General features: G+C 50.2%; 1 protein-coding gene across 3 annotated transcripts in view; it reads left to right on the top strand.

Annotated features, from left to right (window-relative positions):
• Positions 1-277: 277 nt before the first annotated feature.
• LMO4 (LIM domain only 4) overlaps positions 278-9,542 on the top strand; it is a gene marked incomplete at its 3' end in the record, with an annotated part of 17,243 nt that continues 7,978 nt past the window's right edge. The window contains exons 1-2 of one of the 3 annotated variants that reach the window (XM_082410810.1): positions 278-1,023; positions 3,760-3,998. In XM_082410810.1, the coding sequence (XP_082266936.1) occupies positions 3,763-3,998 (236 nt within the window). In that variant the 5' untranslated portion in view covers positions 278-1,023; positions 3,760-3,762. Of the gene's footprint in view, positions 1,024-3,408; positions 3,561-3,759; positions 3,999-9,542 lie in introns of those variants that run through there. The other 2 variants (XM_082410812.1, XM_082410811.1) reach the window with 2 other exon arrangements.

Genomic DNA, 9,542 nt, shown 5'->3' with positions numbered 1-9,542 from the left:
TGCCATCTCGGGCCACTGGGGGCCGCGCCGGCGGGGTCGGCGGCGCCCGAGGGACTTCTCCCCACCTGATTCCGGCCCTTCCCCGCTTCAGCCTCGGCCGGCTCAGCCGCCTCGCTCTCTCCCCCGCCCCCGGAGTCTCGTTTCAGTCATCCCTTTGTCCTTGCCCGGATTGGCAGGTTTTATTATTCCGCCTGAACAATCCGGCCGCCCAGTGGCTGAGGGTCGCTGACGTCGGCGGCAGAGCCTGGGAGTAGTTGGGATTTTGCTCTGTCAGTAACACATGTGTAAGAGCCGCGGAGGGAGCGAGTGAGCCCGTTAGAGGCCAGCGCCGCCGCCAAGCCGGGCAGCAGCAGCCCCGGCAGGGGCGAGGGTCAGGCGCGCGGGGCCCCGCCGGCCGCAGCTCCCCGCCTCCCGGGCGCGCCCGTCCCCCGGCCTCCGCGCCGGCCGCCGCCGCTCCCGGGGCTCTTGTGTCTGCGGCCGCTCCCCGGCTGGAGGTGCAGGAAGCTCGGCCGAGCGGCCGAGCAGCACTCCCGAGCGAGCGGGCGGGCGGGCGGGCGCACGGGAGGGAGGCAGGCGGAGGAGGAGGAGCGGGAGGAGCGCGGGCGGGGCGGGGGCCTCCGGGCGGGGGAATATACAAAGTGAAGCCACATTGCCAAACTTGCAGCAGCGATTGCAGCAGTTGCTGCCACTGCGCCGCGCCGCGCGGGCCGAGGGCTCCTGCAGCTGCTCGCGCGGAGCCGGAGGCGGAGAAGAACGACGAGGACTGAGACTGACGCTTCTGCTTCCCGGCGCCTGCCACTTACGCGGGGCCCCCCAACCCAGCCTCAGAGCAGCGCGTTAAAAAAAAAGAAAGAAAAGAAAAGCAGCCCTTAGCCCCCTCCTCCCCTTTCCTGCTTCTGCGAGAACATCCCCCCCTCCCTCCAGCTCCGCCAGCCAAGGCGCCCCTTCCTTGGAAGCCGAGCGGCTTCGCTCGAATTTCGCCGCCGCCGCCTCTCGCAATATTGCAATATAGGGGAAAAGCAGGTAAGGGGACGGCTGGGGAGCCGCGGGCAGGGAGGGGGGGGAGAAGGAGGAGGGGGGCGATTTGGGCCGGGGCTGTTTTCTTTGGCTTGCTTCCCTTGACCGTCCCAAATTGCAAGTAAACAATACGTCGGCTTAGATAATGCGCGAGTCTGAAACTACCGAGGCCGGCCTGCGAGCTAGCACGGAGGGCAGCCCCGGGCCGCCAGCTTTGTAGCGGTTCCTGCTTACAAAAGGGTTCTTCTTGGAGACGGGGCTGGTGGGGACCTTGGAGGCGTGTGGGGATATTTTCAGTTCCGAAGGCAGAGGCAGGAGGTGCTTTAAGGGTTGAAGTCTGAGAAGTAGTGTGGGGAAAATAGTCACGACCCTACCCCCCGCACCCCACCACTATTTTTGAAACAGTGGCAGAAAGGATCTAAGTGAGCAGGATTCGGTATTGCTGGTTCTTTTAAAAAATTCCTCTTGGCTTATAAGTCTTTTGTTCCAATCCAGGAGAAATCCGGTGAATCACCTAATTAAAATCAAGACATGAATTAAGCATCCATTTTTGTACTACAAATTGCCAGCGCTACGTTTGTCCCTCCCTTGGTCTCCATTAAAAAACACCAGAGACGTTCTTAAAGGGGGGCAGATTTTGCCTCTAGCTGCCAGTTCTGCTTTCTATTTCACAGACTACCTCAGGACCTAAATTGCTTGGCTATGTAATTACTAGAGTATAAGCCTATTTAACTTAAAAGCTTTCTTTTTTTTTCCAACTCTAAATGAAACTTGATGAGGGCCCGTCCTTAGTTATCAGGGGAGTCAGTTTCTGGTCAGTCGTCTTGATTCATCTCTTTTAGATTTAATCAGCATTAAGGTATTGCTTGTCCTTAAGAGCTTTAGCTAATGGGGTTACTGGATGCTTTTCTCAGTGTAATGTTTCCTTTTCAAAAAAAATATACATATATATTTACCTCTCACCAAAGATGGGGGCGGGGAAGAGCTTGGAATCTCCTCCCTCCCTCTCCTCTTTTAAAAAGGAATTCAGAGCGATTAAAACGTTGGGCGGGGGTGGGCAGTTTAAAGACCTAGGGCAGGAAATGCAGATTCATTTGGGTTAGGGCTGAAATTGTAACAAAAAGCAATTCCTCGAGTAAATGCATCAGATAAATCAATTTACATAAAGGTATGATGCATTCGGATAAATGCAATGCTAATGGGTTTTAGAGTGGTCCTGTTTCCAAAGTCTCAGGGTTTTGTTACAGCTTAATTGGTGCAGTTCTTATTCTGGTTTATTGTGCGGTCACTGGACACACGTTCCGGGACTCTTTCGGAGGAAATGTGTTTAAAATCGGCCTATTTAAGGAACACAAGTCCTTGTTTCGTTCCCTTCCCCTCGTTTTTTTTGCAGCAGCCAAGTTGGGCCGGGGACAGGCAAAGTTCGTCCTCTCCCCTCTGAGGTATCAGCTGAATGTCTTGAGCAGATAGCCGGGAGCCTCGGGGGGAGCCCACACTCTCGGCTTACAGAGGACAAAGACAAAACAGGCTGCTTAATTGGCAGTAAATAACTTGATCTTTTTATAGAATAAGTGACTGGAGGAACACTAGGACTTTATTGGACTCAGGATTGGAGGCAACAAATTAATCGGTTTAGGCTAAGCTTTATAAATTGATTCCTATATTAGACCCCAGTTGTTTCTCTCGTGACATTCATTAGAGAGAGTGGGGAATTTTTAAAAGCAGTTTTTGGTGACAGTAGGTCTGGCTCAGATATAACTTGTGCATCCTTTAACAGTGCCTTCTCACATATTATCAGTAACGTACCCCCCACCCTTTTGGAGGAACAAAGCTCTACCATTTAAATTGCTGATCAAGGGCAGATTAGTGAGACCAAAGTGGAGAGTGTTTGTATAGGAAGTTAACAGGCATCCTAAAGTTCAATGATCTATTATTCTTGCCTGTGTCCTGCAAACGCAGAGAAAACACTCATTGATCTTCAAAATGAAATGAGATTTGGAACAATAATGGGAGATGGCGGTCACCACAATGGCATGTGAAAGGTGCTGTTTAAAATAAGAAAAACCAGTTTCGCAACTTTACACACCGCACCCCCCCCCCCCCCCGAAGTCCCCTCGCCTCCCCTCCCACCACCACTCTCTCCATCTCCCCTCCGCCGGTTCTTCCCTCCTTCCCCTTCAGAAAGCCGAACTATTTCCAACTTGTGAACTGCAGCTGCACTTCCCCGGGCAGAGCTCGGGAGGGAACGTGGCTCCGGCGGGGGCCGCCTCTCACTCCCCTCGGCTAGCGCTCGGGGCTCGGCGGGGCCCCGGGAGGGGCCGGCGAGGCTGTGGGTGGGTTTGACCCTCATTTGCTGGAGGCGGGCGGCGGAGGAGGGGGCAGTGGGCGGAGGCGGGGGCCGGGAGGAGGCGCCGCGAGGGGAGGAGCGCGCCGCGGAGCCTCGCTCTCTTGAGTTTTGACAGTACCCGAGCTGAAATTGTCAGCGGCGGCGAGCGCTGGAAAGTTGAGAGGAGCTCGTGGCCCCAGAACAAAGCTTGAGAAAAGTAAACAGGCGGCTGCTGCCGGCAAGCCTCCCTCCTTCCCTCTCCCCCTCATCCTCCTTCCCGCCCTTGCCCTGCTGCTTCCTTCCAGCAGCTCTGGGGGGTGGCGGGGGACGGATTCGCTCTCTCGCGTGGCGAGTACTAACTTTTGCATCGCTCCTGTTTTGTCTCTCTCTCCCTGTCCCCTTCCCGCCCTCTGCAGACCATGGTGAATCCGGGCAGCAGCTCACAGCCGCCCCCGGTGACGGCCGGCTCCCTCTCCTGGAAGCGGTGCGCAGGCTGCGGAGGCAAGATTGCGGACCGCTTTCTGCTCTATGCCATGGACAGCTACTGGCACAGCCGGTGCCTCAAGTGTTCCTGCTGCCAGGCGCAGCTGGGCGACATCGGCACGTCCTGTTACACCAAGAGCGGCATGATCCTTTGCAGAAATGACTACATTAGGTAAGACTTGGCTGCTTTTCCCCGACATGGGCGGGCAGAGCAATGGCAAGGCCAAAGGTTACCAAGGGTTTTAAAGAAAGGAGCAGGGCATCTCTGAGAATACAGGGTAGCCTTCACCTCAAAAACCCGGTTGGCTGAAATTTAAGGGGTTAAAGAAGCATGTGTTAATCTTCCAATATTTAGTGGCAAATTAACGGCAAAGGCCACACGAAGTAAAAACTGCGCATCTGGTGGGACTGGGCTGCTAGGTGTGCAAAGGTTGGGACCAGGATCCTCGGGACCAGGATTTCAAGTGGTCAGCCGCACTTGGACCCTCCACTAAAAATAAACATTTCAAGTGGGAGTTAAGCTGCTTTCTTAAAGCAAGGTAGGGACCAACATAGGAACTCGGAGACAAAAGACTGATTTAAAAATGTAAGTGTGGGTAGTGAGAAATGATTTGCCGATGGTGATGGCTGATTATGACATTTACGTAAGCACCTTTAAACTTTTTTGAGTGGAAAACTGACTCATTCTTTGTGCTCCTTGTGAAAAATGCTGATTGCCCATCGGTTTAAAGACTTGTCATTCTTATAGCAAAGAAACCTGAACAAGAAAAAAAAAAACTTAATGGTAATGTTTCTCTTTATATACTGTTACTTGAAGGCTCGCAGTACTCAAGTGTTAGTGTGTGGTTTGTGATGTAGAATTTGCAGTTCTTTCAATTGAGGAATGTTCAGATTTGGGGTTTTTTGTTGTCATTTGTATCACTACCCTTGATCCCCAAAAGAGATTTAGGGAAAGAGGCTATAGAGTTATACTAATCTTGCATTTTAAAGCAATGTATAGGAACATTCATCTGCCCATGTAAGCAGCCTTTTTCCAACAAGTTTCAGTGCAATTAATGGAAAGAATTCAGGAGGTCAGGTGCCTATAGGATCTTTTCAGGTGAACTCAAGCTACTTAAACTCATTAATTTGAAAGGAGGCATTTGAAGGATTACACATTTAATTTGAGTAAATGGTTTGATAGACTGATGCACATGAATGCTTCTAGGAGGTGTTCTGTTTCAACATCCAGTAATTAAAAAAAAAAAAAACCACACGCACACGGTTGATACTAGACAACCGCTCACTTTTAAGAAATGCGTTCTATTAAATTTCTGCCCTAAACCGTTTTCTTTATAGAGATTAGAAAATTTTTGCCCTTTCTTCAGTGCGGGTGAATCAATAGATGAGGTATTTTGTTCAAAGTTTAGCTCCATTGTGATTCCTTCACTCTGCATCTAAAACTGCAGAACACCCCAGTGCAGTTTGGAGCTGAGTATGGGTATGTTTACCCCAGCGATATCATTAGTGTAAATGATGGAATAAGATGATATTTGGCTATTCCAGTAATGCAACCTATGTCCTCTTTGCTGGCCTCCTCAATCAGCCAAGTAAAAGAAATACAGGAAGGGAGAGGGCTTTTATTTTTAAATTAAGATGGCAGCGTTAATTTCACGAAGTGTTCTTTTAGAAGTAAACGTTGGAAAATCATCAGCAGCATGGGTATAATGCTTTCTGGTCCTCCTTCCAAGCAATGCCATGAGCTTTGACAGTACTGTAATTAAATAGAGAGCAAAACTGGTAAAAAGGAGGGTGGTTTAAAGGGGAAAATTTGACAGTGCTGTTCAGAAGCAGTGAATGGTACAGATTCATCTCTTTTCCAAGTGCCTTCAGAAAACCTTCGCTTCTGATTACCACTAATTAAAAAGAAGATGGGTCCACTTGCATTCCCTCAGGACAAGTTTAGGCAAGTGGCTTCCTGGGAATCACTTCCATTCCTTTCCTTATTCTTGGGAACAAATATAAATGCCCATTTGGTGTTTTTCTCTTGGCTTAATGGAGCAATGGAGGATGTGTGCCCAGCCCCAAGACTTAATTAATTGGGTCCATATTCTCCCTTTCTTTTTTCCTGACTTTGAAAACTGGAACCAGGCTTGCTGTTGAACTGGAGGCTACCCTGAGGACCTTAGATTTGTTCGGGAGAGCGGAGTTCTAGCTCAGTACCAAACTGATCCTTTCCTCACACTGCTCAGGGCTCAGCAGCAGACACCCTCCTCTCACCCACCAAGTTTAAGGGATCTCCTAAGTCGTCCTTCAGTGTTCCTTCCTTCTGCCCACCAAGATGCCGAAAGGGTGGGAAGGTGGGGAGGCTGCGCGTTCCTTTTCGTCTCAGCCACTCCCTCCCCAGTCTCCCCTCAGTCCACTTGTTGGAGGAGCTTTCAGTTCTGCAGGGACGGCCGCTGAGGAGCGGGACTAATCCGCTCGCCGGCCGCCAGGTGAAGGGGACCCTTTGGCTCTTCGGCCCCAGCTGGGACCACAGAGCGATTTATTAAGGGGCTTTTAAACTGTCTGACTTTGAGGTTGTGGCTTTTTGGAAACAAGCAAGATCTGGCTAAAAAGCTTTGGGAGAGCTGGGAGGGGCCCGGGGAGGAGGGGGTTGCGGGGGGGAGGGGTGGGTGGTGCAGCTTTTCCCCAGCCCCTTCCCCCTGCGCGACCAAGTGTCGATTGGGCCGAGCTGGGCTTCTGCCTCTCCTCCCTCCAAGATTTCAGATAAAGCGGCTGCCTTGCTGCAGCGAATCCGCACAATTAAAAGCTTTAATTAGTGGCTCCTCCATTTTCTTAGTTCTGATGGGCTTTATCTAATGAGATCTGGTCTCTGGCTTAGATCTGCTCCGAATGACGTGTCCGCAATGAATGAGAGCTGCGTCGCAAACAAAACATTTAATTAACAAAATTGGCCTCTAAGAGAGGGAGGGATAGACAAGGGGGGGAGGGGAGAGGAAGGGGAGGGTGGGTCTTAAAGGGGCCAACGCCGGCCTGGCCCCGCCACCTTGCAAAATTACAAAAGTCGTTGAACCTTGGAAGCGCGTCCCCCCCCTTCCCCTCCAGTTCCCGACCCCCCAGCTCAATCCCAGCGCCACCAAGTAGCTTCAGAAAGTCCGATTCTCTTTCTTTGAGTCCTCCTTCCTCCACCCCCACCTCGGGCCCGAAGACTGGCGCGGAAAGTGCAGCGAGAGGAGGAAGTTCGGAGATCGACGGGTGGGGCTCCAGGTCCGGGGAGGCGAGGCTACGCGCCGGAAGCTCGGGTGGTGGTTCTCGGCGTGCCGGGTCTCGCTCGCTGGCTCGCTGGCTCGCTCGCTCGGCCGGGCGGGGGCCGGGCTGGGGGCCGGCGGCGCCTGAGGCCGCAGTTCAGGCGCCCAGCCGGCCGGTAGCCTCGGGCCCGCGAGGGGGCGAGCGCAGGGAGGGAGCCGGACGAGCGAGTAGCGCTTTCTCTCCCCGGGCTCCGCTCGGGAGGTTCACGTGGCGCCCGCAGCCGCAGTGAGCGCCGCGCAGCTCGGGGTGGGGGCCCGGGGCGGGGGGATTGGTGGTGGTTGGTGGTGGAGGGTGTGTTTGGGGAGGGGGTAGCGTTAGGAATGGAGGCGCCGCCAGACAGCGAGTTCATTTCCCTGGTAATCAACAGCAAGCTGCTATATTCAGAGAATGCTGTCCCTTTAATTGAACAGGCTAGGTAATTAAATGGCACTTTTCCAATAGGACGTGCTAGGTAAATCTAATAGTTGGTTATTTAATATCACTTTGAAGTCTGCCCACTCAAGCACAATGACAGCACAGGAGCATGTGAACTATTAGCTAGGAAAAAAAAAAAAAAACCCAGGATCTCAAAAATTAATTAAATCGCATGCAATTTAGGGGGAACGTTTATCTTGATTTGTCATAACAGAATTAATTCAAGGCCTCCAATTCACTTGGGGGCAGATCTGTTACTCTGAATTAACCAAGCGTAATTTGGCTGATTTTTTTTTTTTTCTCCCTCCCCTTTCTAACGCAGCAGTTGCGATTATTCACAGCCCCCCTCTTAAGTATCAATAGCTTCTGGTGCTTTTAAGGTGCTTGGTCTCTAGTTATTCCGAAGTACCTTTCATGGACTTGGCTCCAGGCATAATTTCTGGGTTGCATTTTCTTTGTTACATTTAATATAGCTGGTACAGAATTTAGATTAAATATGGGAACCTGCTGGAAAACCAATTGCTTTTGGATCGGTAGCTGTGGATATGCATTTTTCTCCTCAGATGGGTTGCTGATATTTACTTGTAGGTACAAATGTATATACCTTTCAGCCACACTCTTAGAAACCTACCTCTCCTTGCCTGAAAGCGGTTTAGAAAACAGCCGTATCGTGTGTATTTTGCTTGAAGTAATCAGTTGCAAGTAGGCTCACCTATTGGTCGCTGAAGTTAGGGAAAGATGCTAAGTATTATTACTGAACTAAAAATACAACTTGCGCTCCATCTCTTTCTGTCAGCAAGGAGAGTTGGAGCTGGCAAACAGTACTAGCACTGCATGGTACTTTTCATAGGAGCAGAGCACCTTTAAAGTGTAGAGGTTTGGTGGGATTTCTTCCGTTCTTTTCCCTTTTCCCCATGTAAGTAACCTCTTGATGTTTGTGATTGATTGCATTGCCCAAATGCTGAAATATTAACGACCTTCTTGGACTGAGGACCCAAAGAAAGGAAACTGAAACCGATTCTGTCATCACAATTAAAGACTCCCCTGGCTTTAATTAGCCTGACCTGGGGTATATCTCCCCGTTGCTTGAGTTAAAGAGAAAAGAGCCCATTATAGTCCAGTCTGAGACCGATAGCTACTTAATTGAGCACCTAAAGCCTCAAGCCTTTTAAATCAAACACTGTCCTGGACAGTCCCCCTGGTTAGATAATTAACTCTCCAGCGCACAGAAACGTTGTTAAAACACACACACACACACACACACACACACACACACACACACAACTTTTCAGAAAAAGGGTGGAATTCTAATGGTAGCCTTCCTGTCTGGTAAAAGGGATTAAAATGTGTATAGACATGTAAGTTTTCTGCTCTGAGGCAGCCTTAAAGCTGTAGGCACGGAAAGATATTAAACTCCATTAATAATGTTGTTCAATAGCACATCAGTCCTGGGTAGATCTTGGTCATTTTCAAACTTTGTAACTGTAATTTCTGACACTTTAGGAATCCCGTGATTTTGTGGCTGATTGTTCCCAGAAAGGTTATGCAAGTGGTGCTGGAGAAAATGAGATGTATGAAAAGCTTTTGGATTACATACGACTGCCCTGATTATTAAAATACACTTAGACATTGAAGACATACAACTGACTTTACTCAGGGTGAATTGTTAAATAAATGCACACTTAGGTTGGGTAATCAGATTGGTACTGTGAAAGGGTATTTTTGAGATGGAGTGTCACTGTGTACCTGTTGGTAGTGGCAGCCATAATTAGAGACTCCTGGCCATTAAAATACTTCTGGGTTGCTGTAAGAGGGTATGTGGTCCTTGGCTCAGGTAGGATTCTGTTCCCTACCCCCGTTAACTACACCACCCCCCTTTTATCCTCAGCATGTTTTTGGCTACATCGACAGGTTTTTAATTTTATTCTTACCCGAAGTGTTTGAGTCGGTACCCCTTTTGGGGATTGAAATAGCCCTGCTGTTGACCGGAAACTCCCCCTGGCAGTGCTAG

Source organism: Balaenoptera physalus, assembly GCF_965194825.1.
Source record: "Balaenoptera physalus genome assembly, chromosome: 1".
NCBI lineage: Eukaryota > Metazoa > Chordata > Mammalia > Artiodactyla > Balaenopteridae > Balaenoptera > Balaenoptera physalus.
This window is presented reverse-complemented; position numbering and strand designations above follow the sequence as displayed.